This window comes from Lepisosteus oculatus, chromosome 14, assembly GCF_040954835.1.
Source record: "Lepisosteus oculatus isolate fLepOcu1 chromosome 14, fLepOcu1.hap2, whole genome shotgun sequence".
Classification (NCBI taxonomy): Eukaryota; Metazoa; Chordata; class Actinopteri; order Semionotiformes; family Lepisosteidae; genus Lepisosteus; species Lepisosteus oculatus.
Genome location: NC_090709.1, coordinates 53,119,600 through 53,140,376, shown reverse-complemented (window position 1 = coordinate 53,140,376; position 20,777 = coordinate 53,119,600). Strand labels below are relative to the sequence as shown.

Sequence of the window (20,777 nt, the reverse complement as noted above, 5' to 3'; positions counted from 1 at the left end):
CATAAAAGCCTAACATTACCCTTTCTTGCATAAATTGTAGAACATGCCGTCACATTTCAGTTGCACCTCAGTAGCAGTTTGATCTATTATCACCCTACTCCCCACCTCAGAACCTTCGCTCTTCTTATTCTGGTCTCCTAACTGTCCCCCACGCCCATCTACACTGTATGAGTGACAAGGCCTCCTCCTGTTATGCCCCCATGCTCTGGAACTCTCACCCCAAGGATACCAGAGTCACCTTCCCTAAACTCCTTCAAATTCAGACTCAACACCTTGTTCTGTAGAAGAGCCTTTACTGAACTGGTTCCATTCTTTACCCCTCTGCTTCTACTTTCCTTAGTACCACCATCCATGGTCTCCTCTGTCTATTGGAATTGTGTTTTCCTGTGTATTCTTATTGTAATTAAGACAAGTGCTTTGCGAAGCCACCTTTGGAACCATTATATAAAATAGTTTATCCTAAATCCTTGAAACTTTAATAGGGCATTGCAGTAGGGCTAACAATTAACAGTGTTAGTGGGCCAGCAGGATTTGTGCAAATTATAGGTAGTCACAACGGGAGACTAGAATTTACTTGAAATTCATGACATGGGACACTGAAACAGTGGAGAGGCTTTGTGTAGTAAGCATTCAGTCTCAATCTACACAGTCTGTGCTGCTGGTAGAGGTGGTTGTGAACACCCGCCTTCCCAGTCAAGTACTGGGTTCTCCAGTCTCAATCCTAATACTTCCCCATGACTGTCCAATACCACTACTGTGAAACCAACACCCATAAGACAAGACCTCAGAGATTCTAACTGCACAATTATTCACTGATGTTTGTGCACCAGTATTGTTCCTCTGCTAAGGATGGGAAGGCCTACTTTACACCAAGCCCCTGGTGACAATTCTTTCCTTGCGTTTCTTTTAGTCAGTTTGTGCAGCCTAGAATAGGACACCAGATCTCACTCTTACTGGGCACTACAGTAGCAACTCACACTCCATAAGCACTACCCATCTCGGAAACAGGAGGATTTCCAGTATATTGAACACCTCTGTCTCTCCCACAGTAAAAAAAAAAAAGTCACAATGCCCTGCCTAAGGAATAGTGCGGCCATCTTCCCCCACTACAACGCTTTATTACTCCACCCATTTTCAGTCCTCATTGGCAGCAATACGGGAAGCATTCTTGAAAGGGGAACCCCCACAAATACTTCCATTGATTAATGGGTCTCACTTCCCTTGAATTCCTCCACCCCATTCAAACCATAAAGAAACAAGGGCAGGCAGAAGGGTCTTTCACAGCTTTATTGAAATGTTGCCATTACAAGGCAAGTGGAGGCAGGAGAGTCACAAGGGCCAGGCTGGAGCCTTCATTCAGGCACCTGGGGAGGAAGGAGAACAATCCAGCTGAACTGCAGGACACCACCCCTACAGGAGCTCCTCCTGCCAGACCCTACCTGTCCACTGGCCAACATCTCCAAAGTCCTCTGCTCCCTCCACATCCTCACTGGTGCTCTCAGCATCTTCACTGGAGCTCCGAGGGTCTCCTTCCTCATCCTCAGTCCAGTCAGCTCCCACATCCAGAGGAGCTTCTACTGGTGCCACAGCCACCCGACTGCTGGTCACCAGGCTCCTGGTACCTGTGGACAAGCAACACCCAGGAGTGAGGGATCCGCTATACCCAGAGACCCACAGTGATGCTACTCATCTAAACAGTCCCTTTGTCCAGCACGGGATCATTCCTCAGTTGTCCAAGCATGGTTGTCTCTTGGGCAGAGATGCATCCACAAGGGATAGAGAACCAGACCCACCTTCATTCCGACTGCCAGCACACCTGGACTCACAGCAGGCACAGGCCTCATGGTCACCATACAGCTCCTCCCACCTGGAGGAGAGGAGGAGGACAGGTGAGGCCTAAACCTGACATGTCCCAGAGCACCCTCAGCAGGCTCCTTGCAGAAGTACCTCTTAGCCTCCCTGTTGTAGGTGCAGGACTTGGTCCCTGGTGTTGCTTTAGCAGGAGCCACAGTGCATGTACAGCTCAGTCACTTCATGCTGCAAGAGGGAAGGTCACAGCATTAAGGGATCAAGGCCAATAGAGGGACAGAGAAGGACCTTCTGCCATCAGTGAAGGCAAGCTGGCAGCTCTAGGCACTACAGCTGCCACAGTCTGGTTCACATCTAGATCATGGATGTGAAAGCAGACCATGGATCAGTAGAGCAAGAAGGCCGAGCAGCCTTTGAGAGCAGTACCTTCCTGGACAGCTTCTTCTGGAAGAGGAAGGCATCAATTGTGAAGCGGAGCACATCCTTCTGCTTGGAGGGGACAAACCTGGACAGGCAGCCATCTGCCTTGCTGTCCACCATGCACCTGGGGACAAGGACAAGGATGAACCCCTGCAGGCTCTCAGGGCTCCTGCCCACCTCCCCTCCCAGAAGTGGCTGTACCCCAAGTTGTCGATCACAGGGAAACGGGGCTGGGAGTGCTGGTCTGGTTTCTCCGTTACATAACACGAGTGGATGTACAGCCTCTGCTCTGCTGTGGCAAAGTAGGCAGTGGCCTGGAAGTACATGGGCTGACCCAGGAAGTACTCATCCTTAGGAGAGAGCCGGACCCAGCGGGCTGGAGAGAGAGAGGCAGCATTACACCTGCACACAGCACCCCCTGCAGGCAGGAGGAGCCACTCACTCAAGGAGCTTACAGTTGGTGCTGAGTAGCACAAAGCTGTGTTTGTTCTTCAGGTCCTTGAAGAAGGTCCTTCTCCTGGCCCACGTGGGGACATAGCCAACCTTGTAGGAGTAGTGGAACCTGCAGAACAGAGGGGATGAGGGGCATCTGGACACTTTCCTAGTGGCTTCTCAGCAGCAGAGCCCTGCCTACCTGTTGTAGGAGCACTTGACCGGCACAGAGAAGGGAATGAAGCGATGCACAGGTGCACTGGAGGAGGGCGGGGCATAGCGGAGAGTGTTGGAGTACACCAGGCGGCCCTGGACAACCTGCAGGGTCACAGAGGAAGGGATATTCCCAGGAAAGGCAACCCCGACACTGGCCCTACAGCTCACGTCGATACACTGCCTGTAGATGAAGACCCGCTTACCGATCGCTCGGTGCCGCACTCGTGAAGCCCGTAGATGATGTAGAAGTAACTGCGTGTGGTTCGGCTGACGCTGCAGTTGCCCAAGGTCACCTCCGATGGCCGACAGCTGAAGCCGAACAGGAGCCGACTGACCCTCACGTACAGCCTGCTGGAGTCGCACCACACAGCCACTCCTCAGGTGCCCCCGATGGCCGGGCGAGCCGGCTGCCGCCCTCGCTGGGGAGGAAACAGGACGCTCTTGATGTAGGCGGGTAAGGGGCGGCTGCCGGCTTCGGGCTTCATCTTCTCCTTGTCGAAGTAGGGCGAGTACGCGTCTCTGGACACGGGAAGGCGGCGAAAGTCGGGAGCCAAGGACTGCGAGTCGTTCTCGCTTGCAGACAGGTCTTCGGAGGGCGCATCTGCCAGGTTCAAATCCTCCAACTGGGCTGCGTCTTCAGGAGCCGGGAGGTCGGCCTGGAGCGCCAATTCCCGAGAGTCCCAGCCAGCCGGCCCGGCGGAAACCAGTGCGGGGAGCCCGGCCCCTGTGCACAGGCACAGCATAAAGAGAAACGAGCGCATCGCCAAATTAACGTCCCGCTCAATTGCTACAGGAGTAAAATAAGTAACCGGGGTAAAGTTAGCTCGAAGTTCGAAAACGATTTTGGCACGCCTGTAGCGCTTTCACGAAACCTCTTAGAGTTGCGAGAATGCTTGTTTTGTGTATAAAATACATTGTGGATGCTTTCTCAGCCTTTACTTTGTCGTTTTTATGACATTTTTTTGACCAAGCACGAATATTCTTTTGTCCATATCTTCGCGATGGAAGCACAGAACGCTATCAAACCAAATGCATTTTAAAGACCACGACTTGTGGATATTTCCACACCCTTTACATCAAACTATCAGTGAGCTAATTATCTTTTTTAAAACCTCCGGTTTTTCATCGATGCGTAATTACGCACGAACTGGAACCCGGGGGACCGCTGTGTGCACACGTTCACAACGCGAGAAATACTGTTCAATACGGCTTCATGCGAAAAACCCGTATATGACCATAGGAAGCAGAACAGCGCAGTCTCCCATTACCCAGACTGTAAGCACGGGAATAAAGCTTTGTTTGATTTCTGAAACCCTTCCTTTACGCCCTGTTTTCATTCAGGTAAGGGTCAACTATATTGAAAATACTACTGACAGCAGGAAGATTAAGATATTCTTTACTCAGCAGCTTCTTAAAAACAGCTCCCATGATGTTCAAACCGATTTTTTACACAGAACACTGACACAGCTTTGTGTTCTGAATCTCTTTTTCTCTTGCTTGTATTTAATGTGGCACAATGCACTGGGATAGGGGTATTCTGTTCACAAACCAATAGCATTTAAACCACAGCACCCACAATGCTGCAGGTAAGTGTTTTGCACACTAAGCAGGTCATCTGACTATTCCCAGCTTTGTTTTGGGTTATGGAACCTTTATTTTTTTATGATTTTCTGAAGATAACACTACAGGTGGGACGGGTGGGTCGTCTTCATGGCTCAATAGCATTTCAAATACAGCACCCACTCTGCTGAAACCAAGTGTTTACACACCAGACAGGCCCCCGAACCTCGTACAACCTTGCTGTGGCTGTGGCCCCTTTCTTTATTTTGTAATGATTTTCTGAAGATAACACTACAGGTAATACACTGGGACAGGTGGGTCGTCTTCATGGCTCAATAGCATTTCAAATACAGCACCCACTCTGCTGAAACCAAGTGTTTTACACACCAGACAGGCCCCCGGACCTCGTACAACCTTGCTGTGGCTGTGGCCCCTTTCTTTAATTTTTTATGATTTTCTGAAGATTACACTACAGGTAATACACTGGGACAGATGGGTCGTCTTCATGGCTCAATAGCATTTCAAATACAGCACCCACTCTGCTGAAACCAAGTGTTTTACACACCAGACAGGCCCCCGGACCTCGTACAACCTTGCTGTGGCTGTGGCCCCTTTCTTTATTTTTTTATGAGTTTTTCAATATGGCACCATTAGACAGGCGGTACATGGGGATAGTACATCGTGCTCTTCACGAGTCAATAGCTCTTCAAGCACAACAGCCACAGTGCTGCAACCAGGTGTTTTACACACCAGACAGCTCCCCTAACCTTATACAACCTCGCTTTGAGTTGTTTAACATTTCTTTCAAATCACTTGGGTTCATCAATCATTTGATCATTTTTCAGCGTGGAATAAACCTATTACTTGTTCCTTGGAGATTACCATCTGCTGATAAGATATGATCGCTATATTGACCATATACAATTTCTTGCATAAGGAATTCATAGTTTGCATACACCGATCCCCCCGGAGTCCCAAGTGATTCTGGTTTTGGAAAGCTAAAGGACAATGAGCTTCACGATACCAGGGGGACAGTGGGTGGTCAAGTCTCCCCTAAACAATGGATCTTGTCAGATTATGATGTCAGTGCATTTAATAAATGTTGTTGAACTCTCTTTAGCCCAAATACAGAGGAGCCCAGACCCAGAATGTTACACATACTGACAGAGAGTGATCTCATGATGTGTGTTTGGATTTTAACAACTATTTTTATTGTTTGCTAGAACCAAAACAATCTATGTTAGACATTTTCATCTTCAGTCAAAAATACAAACCTGTGTACGTAGTGTGGTGCAGGTTCTTGTCCCATCCTGCTCTTGGTCCAGGTTGGAGTGTTGCACCGATTCTGAATCTTGTAAGCTGGTATGGATGGGTTTGGGGGTGTTGATACCAGAGTGGTCCAGGAGGGGGATTCAGGTGTCTCGGGGGCATTCTTGTTTTTCTATGAGTTCAGGTTGATTCTGTTGGTTCTGTCATGAATCTCCCTCACGCAGGCAAGCGCTCCCGCATTCCCTCGAGCTCTCCCCATACCAAACGTGCACATGTCAATCAGTCCTCTACTTAAACCCTCATCTGTCCCCCGGTCATTGCTCACGATTGAGATTCTCTCCTGGAGCTTACCTACTAACTACGCCTTTGCCTTACTATAACTTCTCCCCTGGACCTCGACCCCGCTTTTCCGACAACTGCTTTAGCCACTCGATTTTGTACCTTCGCCTGTTTTACGCTTTCTCGGATCCTGACCCCAGCCTGTCTCTTCGTTTACGCCTCTGCCTACCGACGCAACTTCTACGCCTTCCCGGACTCCGACCCCTGCCAGTCCCTCGACTACGCCTTCGCCTGTCGATTCTGTGCCTACGCCTGTACTACGCCTTCCCGGACTCGGGCCCCTGCCTGTTTACTCCGACTACGCCTGCGTCTCGCGCCAACCCTACCAAGGGCACCGCATTGGATCCCTATTCTCAGCAGTCAGCCCCTGCGTGACAGGTTCTGAGTGTCTTGGTTACATCTGTTTGTGTGTATAGATGAAAAAGCTATTGAAGAGCACCCCCACACCCCCCACCTGTCTCGGTGGAAGTTGCCATGTTCAAAAAATCCTAAAAAGATAATTAAAGTTGCACACAACAAAGCATGACTGTGAAAGGTCAGGAGGCCTGACTAGTGAGCACAACACTTGATTACAGTAAAAAAAAATAAAGAAATGTTCTACAACTCAAAGCGAGGTTGTATAAGGTTAGGTGAAATGTCTGGTGTAAAACACCTGGTTGCAGCACTGTGGCTGTTGTGCTTGAAGAGCTATTGACTCGTGAAGAGCACCCCCCTATCCCCATGTACCGCCTGTCTAATGGTGCCATATTGAAAACTTCATAAAAAAAATAAAGAAAGGGGCCACAGCCACAGCAAGGTTGCATAAGGTTAGGGGGCCTGTGTGGTGTGTAAAACACTTAGTTTCAGCAGTGTGGCTGTTGTATTTGAAATTCTATTGAGCCATGAAGACGACCCACCTGTCCCAGTGTATTACCTGTAGTGTTATCTTCAAAAAATCATAAAAAAATAAAGAAAGGTGCCACAGCCACAGCAAGGTTGTATAAGGTTAGGGGGCTAGACTGGTGTGTAAAACACTTGGTTTCAGCAGTGTGGCTGTTGTATTTGAAATGCTATTGAGCCATGAAGACGACCCCCCTATCCCAGTGTCTTACCTGTACTGTTATCTTAAAAAAAACATAAAAAATAAAGGTTCCACAACCCAAAACAAAGCTGGGAAAAGTCAGAAGACCTGCTTAGTGTGCAAAACACTTACTTGCAGCATTGTGGGTGCTGTGGTTTAAATGCTATTGGTTTGTTAACAAAATACCCCTATACCAGTGCATTGTGCCACATTAAATAAAGGCACGAGAAAAAGAGATTCAGAACACAAAGCTGTGTCAGTGTTCTGTGTAAAAAGTCGGTTTGAACATCATGGGAGCTGTTTTTAATAAGCTGCTGAGAAAAGAATATTTTAAACTTCCTGCTGTCAGTAGTATTGTCAATATAGTTGAACCACACCTGAATGAAAATAGAACGTAAAGGAAGGGTTTCAGAAATCAAACAAAGCTTTATTCCCGTGCTTACAGTCTGGCTAATTGGAGACTGCGCTGTTCTGCTTCCTATGGTCATATATGGGTTTTTCGCACTAAGCCGTATTGAACAGTATTTCTCGCGTTGTGAACGTGTGCACACAGCAGCCCCGGGTTCCAGTTAGTGTGTAATTACGCATCGATGAAAAACTGGAGGTTTTAAAAAAGATGATTAGCTCACTGATAGTTTGGTGTAGAGGCTGTTGAAATATCCACAAGTTGTGGTCTTTAAAATGCATTTGGTTTGAAGCCGTTCTGTGCTTCTATTGCAAAGATATGGACAAGAGAAAATGTGAGCATGGTCAAAAAAATGTCATAAAAATGACAAAGTGAAGGCTGAGAAAGCATTCACAATGTATTTTATACACAAAGCATGTGTTTTTGTAACTCTAAGAGATTTCGCGAAAGCGCTACAGGCATGCCAAAATCGTTTTCGAACTTCAAGCTAACTTTACCCCGGTACAGGCGTACTGGTCTCTGGAGAGAGAGCACGGTCCATCAGCGCACTCCAATAAAGGCAATGGAAGCAGCTGAATCGCATTGGCGAAGCTCAGCACTGGGCCGCTGGGCACGGTTTACAACCGTTTCCGTAGTGTAGTGGTTATCACGTTCGCCTCACATGCGAATGGTCCCCAGTTCGAGACCGGGCGGAAACAGCTGCTTCTTGCAAGCTCCTGTACTTCACAGAGGTCTTGAGCGACCGGTCATTTGTTCCCAATGTATTTCCGGTGCCTTCATGCACTCTTGTACCACTCTTGTATCTTCTGTATGCGGAGCTGATCATTTGCAATTGGGCTGTGCCGACAGACCAGGACGAGCTCTGTCGGCTCAAAAGCAGCGCAGGACCTGCAAGAACAACAGAAAGAATAGCATCCAGAGGGGGCCTCTTAGTGAGCCCAAGATCTCATCAAGAATTGGCTCCAGCAACAGGGCTGGGCGCATTGTTCCATTCTCCACCCACTCTCAGTGTAAACAAGTCCCTCCTGGTCTCTGCTTGAAATGCACTTTCCTGCGTTTGCTTTGGTGTAACTGGCTTCCCCTGCATGGGCGAATGTGAAGAAGATCCTTAGTAAGTCATTGAAGAAAACCAAGAAGGGGTCGGAGTGGCCTCTGTCGCTCATCAACGATCCAGTCAGGCAGTACTCCTCTGTAAAGCGCCGTTCGTTCACATCGATTGGCTTTTTTTTGCCTTCATTCGTGCAAGTAGTAAAAGCAGACGCCCCTATTCTGCCGTGACCTGGATTCGAACCGGGGTTGTTGCGGCCACAACGCAAAGTACTGACCACTATACGATCACGGGGAGTTACCGATACACGCATGGCAGGGTGGAAAAGGCTGTGCTCTCTTCGTGTGACATAATTTGGAAAAGTCCTGACGTTGCATTTCAACTGAGCCCCAGTATACATCGACCCTTCGACACTCTGAGTGACAACTCTCTTGCGTGTTTTCTCATATTTACGTAGTTTGCTCGGATGATGCCGGGAACAGCATGGCTGTTCGCTGCCATATGGTCTAGCGGTTAGGGTTCCTGGTTTTTACCCAGGCGGCCCGGGTTCGACTCGGTTTTGCCTCCTGCTTTCCAAAAGATCAGCACCGTTACGAAAGAGCCGCATTAAAACTACTCGAACGTGCAAAACGTGCGAGAAGAGGGGGCGCTTGTTTCCAACCGAAACTTCTCGCGTGTGAGACGAGCTGATCATCGCTGTGGGAGGGTTACTCTGGTAGACAGGGCTGACCTTCGGCAATAGGATTTATAGTCTCCAAGATGATATTTGCACTTTCTGGAGAGGCGATTTTCTCCACTTCAGTAGCCCGATTTCGTCGATTGCGTGGAGAGGGCTGTAGAATGTGGCGCCGCCTTTCCTGCTCCGTCCATGACAGGCGTGCTGGTCTCTGGAGAGAGAGCACGGTCCATCAGCGCACTCCAATAAAGGCACTGGAAGCAGCTAAATCGCATTGGCGAAGCTCAGCGCTGGGCCGCTGGGCACATCTTACCACCGTTTCCGTAGTGTAGTGGTTATCACGTTCGCCTCACACGCGAAAGGTCCCCGGTTCGAAACCGGGCGGAAACAGACATCTTTTGTCGCCAGGCACAAAAGGGGATTGGGGATTCGCCTAGCGCTGTGATCGAACAGACCCACTGGACCCACCTCTTAGTGTGGCGGGATCTGCACAGTGCATGTCACAGCGCATCCTGCTTTCACTTCAAGGCGCGTCCTGATGCACCCCAGTCTCCCGCGTGACAGGTGGGGACAGGTGACAGGTCCTATACTAACGAGGAAGACATCGCTCTCTCCGACTCCCGGCATCGTGTCCCGACCCACCGTGCTGGAAGCCGACGCGTGCTGTGATTCCTTTACGGAGCAGAAATGACAACCGAGGAGCCGAGAGATCATTTCAGCATTTCGCGTCTGAACGGAAAACACAAACGACCAACTCGGAATGACTTGCCTTTGACGCTTCTCAAAGCGTTCTTTGTGCATCGAACAGACCCACTCACCTCTTAGTGTGGCGGGATCTGCACAGTGCATGTCGCAGCGCTTCCTGCTTTCACTTCAATGTGCTTCCTGATGTCGAGTCGACTGCCGTGCGGAGGCTCTGAAAGCGAGAGCAATGAAAAGGTGCACGACGCTGTGAAAGAAAACAGAGAAGTGAAAGGCAGTCATTTCTCTAAGGAGGTGAAAGAAAAGCTACTCCCCGTCGGGGAATCGAACCCCGGTCTCCCACGTGACAGGCGGGGATACTTGCCACTATACTAACGAGGAAGACATCGCTCTCTCCAACCCCCGGCATCGTGTCCCGACCCAGCATGCTGGAAGCCGACGCGTGCTGTGATCCCTTTACGGAGCAGAAATGACAACCGAGGAGCCGAGAGATCATGTCAGCATTTCGCGTCTGAACGGAAAACACAAACGACCAACTCGGAATGACTTGCCTTTGACGCTTTTCAAAGTGTTCTTTGTGCACGACGACTGCGCCGCCTAGCAGATACAAAGGGGTTGTACAACTTTGAACTAGCAAATGGAAGAGGGCTAAGCCCCCTCTCTTTTAGCCCAGGTTCGATCTGTCTCCCAGAATCACCAGGGCGCACACACACACACACCCGTGCCGTTGAAGTGCTCTGCTTCATTTCTAAGTGCAACTCAACATTCACTCCTACCCCGAGTGCAGAAAAGACAGCATCCACAGCAACAACAGCTCAGGTCTCTGCACAGGAGCTAAGCTGCCCTCATCTCCTCTGCTCTGCGGCTCCTGCGGAGTGGAGTCCTGCCTGGAGCCGTGTTTGCAGGCGGCGGCTCCCCGCGCCCTGTCTGGGCGTCGTGTCCAAGAGCTCCTGGGAGGAAGAGCGAGCCCTCCCACTCGGGGGCTTTTCCACGGTCTGTGTGAGGAGGGGCGGGTGTGTCCAGTAGCTTATCGAGCGGAAGCCTGGGGCGGCGGAGAGCTGTGATCGTGCAGACCTTGAGGTGTCACCTCTTTGTCTGCTTTCCCGCCCCCCCTCCGCCCAAGCTCTGCTCCAAAGTAGCCCGGCAACCCCTCACACCTGCACGTGTCACAACCTAAGGTGTGGTCATGAGACACCCATGGCGTGTCGTTCTGTTCTTGCTAATTGTTTCCTGCCCGTCGCAGGCAGGAGTCCATGCGAGGAAGATGCGCTGGACAGAGCTCAGAGGGCGCAGCTGGGTGGCTTTCCTTCTGAGTGACGTTCCTGCAACACTCTCCCGCTACTCTTGGTGCGCTCATGCCACAACACAGGAAGGCTGGAGCAGGTGGCTGTGGGCTTTGTGCACTGCCGAAATAGCTCAGTTGGGAGAGCGTTAGACTGAAGATCTAAAGGTCCCTGGTTCGATCCCGGGTTTCGGCATTTTGTTTCATCGCGCCCTTTGTTCCTCTCTCCAGCGCCACCTGCCTAAAGTGACGCGTCCCTTTCTCAGCCCGAAACGCAAGCGAGACACCAGCAGCAGTCCCTACAGGTTTCCGTAGTGTAGCGGCTATCACGTTCGCCTAACACGTGAAAGGTCCCCGGTTCGAGACCGGGCGGAAACAGCCTCGTTTTGCACGCTCCTGTACTTCACAGAGGTCTTGAGCGACCGGTCATTTGTTCCCAATGTATTTCCGGTGCCTTCGTGCACTCTTGTACCAAACGCACGTTCCTTCTGTACGCGGAGCCGATCATTTGCAATTGGGCTGTGCCGACAGACCAGGTCGAGCTCTGTCGGCTCAAAAGCAGCGCAGGACCTGCAAGAACAACAGAAAGATTAGCATCCAGCGGGGGCCTCTTAGTGAGCCCAAGAGCTCATCAAGAATCGGCTCCAGCAACAGGGCTGGGCGCATTGTTCCATTCTCCGCCCACTCTCGGTGTAAACAAGTCCCTCCTGGTCTCTGCTTGAAATGCACTTTCCTGCGTTTGCTTTGGTGTAACTGGCTTCCCCTGCATGGGCGAATGTGAAGAAGATCCTTAGTAAGTCATTGAAGAAAACCGAGAAGAGGTCGGAGTGGCCTCTGTCGTTCATCAACGATCCAGTCAGGCAGTACTCCTCTGTAAAGCGCCGTTCGTTCACGTCGATTGGCTTTTTTTTGCCTTCATTCACGCGAGTAGTAAAAGCAGACGCCCCTATTCTGCCGTGACCCGGATTCGAACCAGGGATGTTGCGGCCACAACGCAAAGTACTGACCACTATACGATCACAGCGAGTTACCGAGACACACGCGGCAGGGCGGAAAGGGCTGTGCTCTCTTCGTGTGACATAATTCGGAAAAGTCCTGACGTTGCATTTCAACTGAGCCCCAGTATACATCGACCCTTCGACACTCTGAGTGACAACTCTCTTGCGTGTTTTCTCATATTTATGTAGTTTGCTTGCTTGATGCCGTGAACAGCATGGTTGTTCGCTGCCATATAGTCTAGCGGTTAGGGTTCCTGGTTTTCACCCAGGCGGTTCGACTCGGTTTTGCCTCCTGCTTTCCAAAAGATCAGCACCGTGTACGAAAGAGCCGCATTAAAACTACTCGAACGTGCAAAACGTGCGAGAAGAGGGGGCGCTTGTTTCCAACCGAAACTTCTCGCGTGTGAGACGAGCTGATCATCGCTGTGGGAGGGTTACTCTGGTAGACAGGGCTGACCTTCGGCAATAGGATTTATAGTCTCCAAGATGATATTTGCACTTTCTGGAGAGGCGATTTTCTCCACTTCAGTAGCCCGATTTCGTCGATTGCGTGGAGAGGGCTGTAGAATGTGGCGCCGCCTTTCCTGCTCCGTCCATGACAGGCGTGCTGGTCTCTGGAGAGAGAGCACGGTCCATCAGCGCACTCCAATAAAGGCACTGGAAGCAGCTAAATCGCATTGGCGAAGCTCAGCGCTGGGCCGCTGGGCACATCTTACCACCGTTTCTGTAGTGTAGTGGTTATCACGTTCGCCTCACACGCGAAAGGTCCCCGGTTCGAAACCGGGCGGAAACAGACATCTTTTGTCGCCAGGCACAAAAGGGGATTGGGGATTCGCCTAGCGCTGTGATCGAACAGACCCACTGGACCCACCTCTTAGTGTGGCGGGATCTGCACAGTGCATGTCACAGCGCATCGTGCTTTCACTTCAAGGCGCGTCCTGATGCACCCCAGTCTCCCGCGTGACAGGTGGGGACAGGTGACAGGTCCTATACTAACGAGGAAGACATCGCTCTCTCCGACCCCCGGCATCGTGTCCCGACCCACCGTGCTGGAAGCCGACGCGTGCTGTGATTCCTTTACGGAGCAGAAATGACAACCGAGGAGCCGAGAGATCATTTCAGCATTTCGCGTCTGAACGGAAAACACAAACGACCAACTCGGAATGACTTGCCTTTGACGCTTCTCAAAGCGTTCTTTGTGCATCGAACAGACCCACTCACCTCTTAGTGTGGCGGGATCTGCACAGTGCATGTCGCAGCGCTTCCTGCTTTCACTTCAATGTGCTTCCTGATGTCGAGTCGACTGCCGTGCGGAGGCTCTGAAAGCGAGAGCAATGAAAAGGTGCACGACGCTGTGAAAGAAAACAGAGAAGTGAAAGGCAGTCATTTCTCTAAGGAGGTGAAAGAAAAGCTACTCCCCGTCGGGGAATCGAACCCCGGTCTCCCACGTGACAGGCGGGGATACTTGCCACTATACTAACGAGGAAGACATCGCTCTCTCCAACCCCCGGCATCGTGTCCCGACCCAGCATGCTGGAAGCCGACGCGTGCTGTGATCCCTTTACGGAGCAGAAATGACAACCGAGGAGCCGAGAGATCATGTCAGCATTTCGCGTCTGAACGGAAAACACAAACGACCAACTCGGAATGACTTGCCTTTGACGCTTTTCAAAGTGTTCTTTGTGCACGACGACTGCGCCGCCTAGCAGATACAAAGGGGTTGTACAACTTTGAACTAGCAAATGGAAGAGGGCTAAGCCCCCTCTCTTTTAGCCCAGGTTCGATCTGTCTCCCAGAATCACCAGGGCGCACACACACACACACCCGTGCCGTTGAAGTGCTCTGCTTCATTTCTAAGTGCAACTCAACATTCACTCCTACCCCGAGTGCAGAAAAGACAGCATCCACAGCAACAACAGCTCAGGTCTCTGCACAGGAGCTAAGCTGCCCTCATCTCCTCTGCTCTGCGGCTCCTGCGGAGTGGAGTCCTGCCTGGAGCCGTGTTTGCAGGCGGCGGCTCCCCGCGCCCTGTCTGGGCGTCGTGTCCAAGAGCTCCTGGGAGGAAGAGCGAGCCCTCCCACTCGGGGGCTTTTCCACGGTCTGTGTGAGGAGGGGCGGGTGTGTCCAGTAGCTTATCGAGCGGAAGCCTGGGGCGGCGGAGAGCTGTGATCGTGCAGACCTTGAGGTGTCACCTCTTTGTCTGCTTTCCCGCCCCCCCTCCGCCCAAGCTCTGCTCCAAAGTAGCCCGGCAACCCCTCACACCTGCACGTGTCACAACCTAAGGTGCGGTCATGAGACACCCATGGCGTGTCGTTCTGTTCTTGCTAATTGTTTCCTGCCCGTCGCAGGCAGGAGTCCATGCGAGGAAGATGCGCTGGACAGAGCTCAGAGGGCGCAGCTGGGTGGCTTTCCTTCTGAGTGACGTTCCTGCAACACTCTCCCGCTACTCTTGGTGCGCTCATGCCACAACACAGGAAGGCTGGAGCAGGTGGCTGTGGGTTTCGCGCACTGCCGAAATAGCTCAGTTGGGAGAGCGTTAGACTGAAGATCTAAAGGTCCCTGGTTCGATCCCGGGTTTCGGCATTTTGTTTCATCGCGCCCTTTGTTCCTCTCTCCAGCGCCACCTGCCTAAAGTGACGCGTCCCTTTCTCAGCCCGAAACGCAAGCGAGACACCAGCAGCAGTCCCTACAGGTTTCTGTAGTGTAGCGGCTATCACGTTCGCCTAACACGCGAAAGGTCCCCGGTTCGAGACCGGGCGGCAACAGCCTCGTTTTGCACGCTCCTGTACTTCACAGAGGTCTTGAGCGACCGGTCATTTGTTCCCAATGTATTTCCGGTGCCTTCGTGCACTCTTGTACCAAACGCACGTTCCTTCTGTACGCGGAGCCGATCATTTGCAATTGGGCTGTGCCGACAGACCAGGTCGAGCTCTGTCGGCTCAAAAGCAGCGCAGGACCTGCAAGAACAACAGAAAGATTAGCATCCAGCGGGGGCCTCTTAGTGAGCCCAAGAGCTCATCAAGAATCGGCTCCAGCAACAGGGCTGGGCGCATTGTTCCATTCTCCGCCCACTCTCGGTGTAAACAAGTCCCTCCTGGTCTCTGCTTGAAATGCACTTTCCTGCGTTTGCTTTGGTGTAACTGGCTTCCCCTGCATGGGCGAATGTGAAGAAGATCCTTAGTAAGTCATTGAAGAAAACCGAGAAGAGGTCGGAGTGGCCTCTGTCGTTCATCAACGATCCAGTCAGGCAGTACTCCTCTGTAAAGCGCCGTTCGTTCATGTCGACTGGCTTTTTTTTGCCTTCATTCGTGCGAGTAGTAAAAGCAGACGCCCCTATTCTGCCGTGACCCGGATTCGAACCGGGGTTGTTGCGGCCACAACGCAAAGTACTGACCACTATACGATCACAGCGAGTTACCGAGACACACGCGGCAGGGCGGAAAGGGCTGTGCTCTCTTCGTGTGACATAATTCGGAAAAGTCCTGACGTTGCATTTCAACTGAGCCCCAGTATACATCGACCCTTCGACACTCTGAGTGACAACTCTCTTGCGTGTTTTCTCATATTTATGTAGTTTGCTTGCTTGATGCCGTGAACAGCATGGTTGTTCGCTGCCATATAGTCTAGCGGTTAGGGTTCCTGGTTTTCACCCAGGCGGTTCGACTCGGTTTTGCCTCCTGCTTTCCAAAAGATCAGCACCGTGTACGAAAGAGCCGCATTAAAACTACTCGAACGTGCAAAACGTGCGAGAAGAGGGGGCGCTTGTTTCCAACCGAAACTTCTCGCGTGTGAGACGAGCTGATCATCGCTGTGGGAGGGTTACTCTGGTAGACAGGGCTGACCTTCGGCAATAGGATTTATAGTCTCCAAGATGATATTTGCACTTTCTAGAGAGGCGATTTTCTCCACTTCAGTAGCCCGATTTCGTCGATTGCGTGGAGAGGGCTGTAGAATGTGGCGCCGCCTTTCCTGCTCCGTCCATGACAGGCGTGCTGGTCTCTGGAGAGAGAGCACGGTCCATCAGCGCACTCCAATAAAGGCACTGGAAGGAGCTGAATCGCATTGGCGAACCTCAGCACTGGGCCGCTGGGCACGTCTTACCACCGTTTCCATAGTGTAGTGGTTATCATGTTCGCCTCACACGCGAAAGGTCCCCGGTTCGAAACCGGGCGGAAACAGACATCTTTTGTCGCCAGGCACAAAAGGGGATTGGGGATTCGTCGAGCGCTGTGATCGAACAGACCCACTCACCTCTTAGTGTGGCGGGATCTGCACAGTGCATGTCGCAGCGCTTCCTGCTTTCACTTCAATGTGCTTCCTGATGTCGAGTCGTGTGCCGTGCGGAGGCTCTGAAAGCAAGAGCAATGAAAAGGTGCACGACGCTGTGAAAGAAAACAGAGAAGTGAAAGGCAGTCATTTCTCTAAGGAGGTGAAAGAAGAGCTACTCCCCGTCGGGGAATCGAACCCCGGTCTCCCACGTGACAGGCGGGGATACTTGCCACTATACTAACGAGGAAGACATCGCTCTCTCCAACCCCCGGCATCGTGTCCCAACCCAGCATGCTGGAAGCCGACGCGTGCTGTGATCCCTTTACGGAGCAGAAATGACAACCGAGGAGCCGAGAGATCATTTCAGCATTTCGCGTCTGAACGGAAAACACAAACGACCAACTCGGAATGACTTGCCTTTGACGCTTTTCAAAGCGTTCTTTGTGCACGACGACTGCGCCGCCTAGCAGATACAAATGGGTTGTACAACTTTGAACTAGCAAATGGAAGAGGGCTAAGCCCCCTCTCTTTTAGCCCAGGTTCGATCTGTCTCCCAGAATCACCAGGGCGCACACACACACACACCCGTGCCGTTGAAGTGCTCTGCTTCATTTCTAAGGGCAACTCAACATTCACTCCTACCCCGAGTGCAGAAAAGACAGCATCCACAGCAACAACAGCTCAGGTCTCTGCACAGGAGCTAAGCTGCCCTCATCTCCTCTGCTCTGCGGCTCCTGCGGAGTGGAGTCCTGCCTGGAGCCGTGTTTGCAGGCAGTGGCTCCCCGCGCCCTGTCTGTGCGTCGTGTCCAAGAGCTCCTGGGAGGAAGAGAGAGCCCTCCCACTCGGGGGCTTTTCCACGGTCTGTGTGAGGAGGGGCGGGTGTGTCCAGTAGCGTATCGAGCGGAAGCCTGGGGCGGCGGAGAGCTGTGATCGTGCAGACCTTGAGGTGTCACCTCTTTGTCTGCTTTCCCGCCCCCCCTCCGCCCAAGCTCTGCTCCAAAGTAGCCCGGCAACCCCTCACACCTGCACGTGTCACAACCTAAGGTGCGGTCATGAGACACCCATGGGGTGTCGTTCTGTTCTGGCTAATTGTTTCCTGCCCGTCGCAGGCAGGAGTCCATGCGAGGAAGATGCGCTGGACAGAGCTCAGAGGGCGCAGCTGGGTGGCTTTCCTTCTGAGTGACGTTCCTGCAACACTCTCCCGCTACTCTTGGTGCGCTCATGCCACAACACAGGAAGGCTGGAGCAGGTGGCTGTGGGATTTGCGCACCGCCGAAATAGCTCAGTTGGGAGAGCGTTAGACTGAAGATCTAAAGGTCCCTGGTTCGATCCCGGGTTTCGGCATTTTGTTTCATCGCGCCCTTTGTTCCTCTCTCCAGCGCCCCCTCCCTAAAGTGACGCGTCCCTTTCTCAGACCGAAACGCAAGCGAGACACCAGCAGCGGCCCCTGCAGGTTTCCGTGCAGCGGCTATTACGTTCGCCTAACACGCGTAAGGTCCCCGGTTCGAGACCGGGCGGAAACAGCCTCGTTTTGCACGCTCCTGTACTTCACAGAGGTCTTGAGCGACCGGTCATTTGTTCCCAATGTATTTCCGGTGCCTTCGTGCACTCTTGTACCAAACGCACGTTCCTTCTGTACGCGGAGCCGATCATTTGCAATTGGGCTGTGCCGACAGACCAGGACGATCTCTGTCGGCTCAAAAGCAGCGCAGGACCTGCAAGAACAACAGAAAGATTAGCATCCAGCGGGGGCCTCTTAGTGAGCCCAAGAGCTCATCAAGAATCGGCTCCAGCAACAGCGCTGGGCGCATTGTTCCATTCTCCGCCCACTCTCGGTGTAAACAAGTCCCTCCTGGTCTCTGCTTGAAATGCACTTTCCTGCGTTTGCTTTGGTGTAACTGGCTTCCCCTGCATGGGCGAATGTGAAGAAGATCCTTAGTAAGTCATTGAAGAAAACCGAGAAGAGGTCGGAGTGGCCTCTGTCGTTCATGAACGATCAGTCAGGCAGTACTCCTCTGTAAAGCGCCGTTCGTTCACATCGATTGGCTTTTTTTTTTGCCTTCATTCGTGCAAGTAGTAAAAGCAGAAACCCCTTTAGGGAGCCTGTCAGCACCCGGCGTTTTCCCCTTCTGTAAGCTCTCCATAGCCTCTCAGCTCTTCTACTGTCAAATCCCCCTCAAGTACTTCCCTATCTTCTTCACTCAAAACGTTTTCTAGCTTTGAGGTAAAAAAATGAATTTCTTCATCCTTTACCTCTGTAGAGCTGTACAGTCTTGAGTAGAAGTGTCACGCCCTCTGCAGCCAGAGGGCGGTCCTTCTCTGTCCTGTCCCTAGTTTCTGGTCTGCTGTCCTTCCTGTCCCTCTCTTTCCCTTGGCTAAATATTTCAGGGTCTTGCACTCTGTCCTCGCTCAGCACTGACGTTCGGATGTCCTGAGACCCGCCTAGCACCAGGGCGCCCCACGTCCGCTCCCTGAGGGCACAGGTTTCAATACGGCATTCCTGAACTCTTTGCACTAATGAGCCCGGGCCTTTTTCCCGTATCGCCGCTAAGCATATGGGTCTTTTTCCGCCCTCCTGCTCCCCACGGTTAGTCCCCTTGGACGTCCGTGACAAGAAGGCCTCGATGCAGGAGAGGATAGCACTCGGCTCTGTTCTCTCTCTTCCCTCCTCATCAACTACACTTTCCATGACAGACTTGGAGCCTACCACTTTCCTGAAAAAGAAGCAAGTACACTTCTCATTTTCTTCCAAGAACTGCACTCTGCTTCTTAACAGCACTCCTCGACTACTTTCTTCCGCTATGCTCCGGACATCCTTTTTTAAAAGGGTGATATCCTCGAGCACATCGAAGCCACTGTCTCGTGTAGAGACGCTGCAGCTGCCTCTGTTTCCTGGCTAGCACTCTTCTCCGTCTGGCAGCAGCCTTCCTTCCCTCATCCATGAAAAAGGCCTTTGTCCTCACCTTCACCTCCTCCCACCACTCTCCTACTGACTCGTACAGACACTGCAAGGACAGCCACTGTGATAGTTTCTCCTTGTAGCGGGATACTACCCCCTCATTCTCTAGCAGCTTTGTGTTGAGTTTCCAGAGGCCTGGGCCAAAGACAGTCCCGCCCTGGAGTTCCACTCTACACCCTAAAGCCTGATGATCTGAGAAGAAGACAGGCTGAAGAGTGACCCCAACAACTTTCACTCTCTCTGAGACAAAGCAATAGTCAATTCTGGAGCTGCTATTCCTCCCTGACCATGTATATCCTGCTATTGTGGGATATATACATCTATATGTGTCTGAGAGTTTAAAGTCTTGAACTAAGTTTTGCAGGGCCAGTGAGCTGGAATCCAATTTTATCGGAGAGCTAGACTGCCTATCTGTGTGCTCTAAGATACAATTAAAATCCCCTCCCACTATCACGTCTGTGCTACATAACAATAGGGGAGAGAGTGCTTTGAGTAGCTCCACCCTTCCTCCAACGTCAGTAGGACAATACACATTGATTAGACGCAGGTTAACGGTCCCCCATTCCACATCCACACACAGCAACCTGCCATCTATGACCCTCTGAATACTTTTCAATTTGAATGCCCATCCTTTGAAAAGAATGGCCACGCCAGAGGTTCTGTTGTTATTGTCCCCTGACCAATCAGAAGGCCCTTTATCCCACCTATCTTCAAAGCTTTTATACCTCTCTTGATTTACTTCTTTTTCTTTTTCTTCTTACCAATTTCCTGCCAGCCATCCTCTGAATGAGCCTTCATCAGGGTGGCAGCAGTAATAGCGTTCACGGAGTCCATTTCAGGGAAGGGGGTAGAGGGAGGGGTGCAGGGGTTCCAGCTGTCCCCATCACCATGCTCTCCTTCCTCCTCGCTCAGGGAGAAAACAGAGTCATTTTTCCTTTTCCTCAAGTCCAGCTCCTGGGAGCACTGAGGGGAAAGGGGTGCAGCCGATGCACCAGTCTCCTCTTCCCCCTCACCCACCAGCTGCTGCAGATCCTCCGTGATGGACTGGATGGAGGTGAGGAGGGCATCTGTAGGACTTGCAGAGTCTGAGAAAAGCAGCTCTGCTGAATCCTGGGTATCCTCGCTGGACCCGCTCCACTGGGGGACCCCACACTGGCCCTCGTTCTGAGGAGCAGGAGTGGGGGAGGGGTCCTCGCTGTTCTCGGGGGTTTTCAAACCCTCGTGCTTGTCTGGTGCAGTCTGCAGTTGTGGGGGCGTAGTGGATTTCTCTTCCACCGGCCCCGGAGCCACAGCAGGACTGATCCTGGCTGGAGGCTGAGAGTCTTTGTCCAA

At 51.8% G+C, this 20,777-nt stretch overlaps 1 protein-coding gene and 14 non-coding genes across 15 annotated transcripts; 9 read left to right on the top strand and 6 right to left on the bottom strand.

Moving 5' to 3' along the window:
* Positions 1 to 1,272: 1,272 nt before the first annotated feature.
* LOC138242658 (zona pellucida sperm-binding protein 3-like) lies at positions 1,273 to 2,765 on the bottom strand. The gene is made up of 7 exons (XM_069198211.1): positions 2,756 to 2,765; positions 2,431 to 2,647; positions 2,236 to 2,353; positions 1,948 to 2,037; positions 1,794 to 1,867; positions 1,440 to 1,622; positions 1,273 to 1,364 (listed from the first exon to the last, which is right to left on the bottom strand). The coding sequence occupies exons 1-4, from the start codon at positions 2,763 to 2,765 to the stop codon at positions 1,996 to 1,998; spliced, it is 387 nt and encodes a 128-aa protein (XP_069054312.1). The 3' UTR covers positions 1,273 to 1,364; positions 1,440 to 1,622; positions 1,794 to 1,867; positions 1,948 to 1,995.
* Positions 2,766 to 8,136: 5,371 nt separating this feature from the next.
* trnav-cac (transfer RNA valine (anticodon CAC)) lies at positions 8,137 to 8,209 on the top strand. Its single transcript has one exon. It is a non-coding gene; the product is annotated as a tRNA-Val (tRNA).
* A 1,343-nt stretch (positions 8,210 to 9,552) lies between these two features.
* On the top strand, positions 9,553 to 9,625 carry trnav-cac (transfer RNA valine (anticodon CAC)). The gene has a single exon. It is a non-coding gene; the product is annotated as a tRNA-Val (tRNA).
* Positions 9,626 to 10,246: 621 nt separating this feature from the next.
* Positions 10,247 to 10,318, bottom strand: trnad-guc (transfer RNA aspartic acid (anticodon GUC)). Its single transcript has one exon. It is a non-coding gene; the product is annotated as a tRNA-Asp (tRNA).
* A 1,024-nt stretch (positions 10,319 to 11,342) lies between these two features.
* Positions 11,343 to 11,415, top strand: trnaf-gaa (transfer RNA phenylalanine (anticodon GAA)). Its single transcript has one exon. It is a non-coding gene; the product is annotated as a tRNA-Phe (tRNA).
* A 109-nt stretch (positions 11,416 to 11,524) lies between these two features.
* Positions 11,525 to 11,597, top strand: trnav-aac (transfer RNA valine (anticodon AAC)). The gene has a single exon. It is a non-coding gene; the product is annotated as a tRNA-Val (tRNA).
* Positions 11,598 to 12,171: 574 nt separating this feature from the next.
* On the bottom strand, positions 12,172 to 12,243 carry trnah-gug (transfer RNA histidin (anticodon GUG)). The gene has a single exon. It is a non-coding gene; the product is annotated as a tRNA-His (tRNA).
* A 694-nt stretch (positions 12,244 to 12,937) lies between these two features.
* On the top strand, positions 12,938 to 13,010 carry trnav-cac (transfer RNA valine (anticodon CAC)). The gene has a single exon. It is a non-coding gene; the product is annotated as a tRNA-Val (tRNA).
* A 621-nt stretch (positions 13,011 to 13,631) lies between these two features.
* Positions 13,632 to 13,703, bottom strand: trnad-guc (transfer RNA aspartic acid (anticodon GUC)). Its single transcript has one exon. It is a non-coding gene; the product is annotated as a tRNA-Asp (tRNA).
* Positions 13,704 to 14,727: 1,024 nt separating this feature from the next.
* Positions 14,728 to 14,800, top strand: trnaf-gaa (transfer RNA phenylalanine (anticodon GAA)). The gene has a single exon. It is a non-coding gene; the product is annotated as a tRNA-Phe (tRNA).
* A 109-nt stretch (positions 14,801 to 14,909) lies between these two features.
* Positions 14,910 to 14,982, top strand: trnav-aac (transfer RNA valine (anticodon AAC)). The gene has a single exon. It is a non-coding gene; the product is annotated as a tRNA-Val (tRNA).
* A 574-nt stretch (positions 14,983 to 15,556) lies between these two features.
* On the bottom strand, positions 15,557 to 15,628 carry trnah-gug (transfer RNA histidin (anticodon GUG)). The gene has a single exon. It is a non-coding gene; the product is annotated as a tRNA-His (tRNA).
* A 694-nt stretch (positions 15,629 to 16,322) lies between these two features.
* On the top strand, positions 16,323 to 16,395 carry trnav-cac (transfer RNA valine (anticodon CAC)). The gene has a single exon. It is a non-coding gene; the product is annotated as a tRNA-Val (tRNA).
* Positions 16,396 to 16,661: 266 nt separating this feature from the next.
* trnad-guc (transfer RNA aspartic acid (anticodon GUC)) lies at positions 16,662 to 16,733 on the bottom strand. The gene has a single exon. It is a non-coding gene; the product is annotated as a tRNA-Asp (tRNA).
* A 1,024-nt stretch (positions 16,734 to 17,757) lies between these two features.
* Positions 17,758 to 17,830, top strand: trnaf-gaa (transfer RNA phenylalanine (anticodon GAA)). Its single transcript has one exon. It is a non-coding gene; the product is annotated as a tRNA-Phe (tRNA).
* The last annotated feature ends 2,947 nt before the right edge of the window (positions 17,831 to 20,777 follow it).

Bases quoted from the DNA above. Each gene is read 5' to 3' on its own strand.
- LOC138242658 (XM_069198211.1), bottom strand. The intron at 2,354-2,430 runs GTACAGCCACTT...CCTTGTCCCCAG, and splicing joins CCTGTGATCGACAACTTGGG to GTGCATGGTGGACAGCAAGG. The intron at 2,038-2,235 runs GTACTGCTCTCA...TCCCTCTTGCAG, and splicing joins AGAAGAAGCTGTCCAGGAAG to CATGAAGTGACTGAGCTGTA.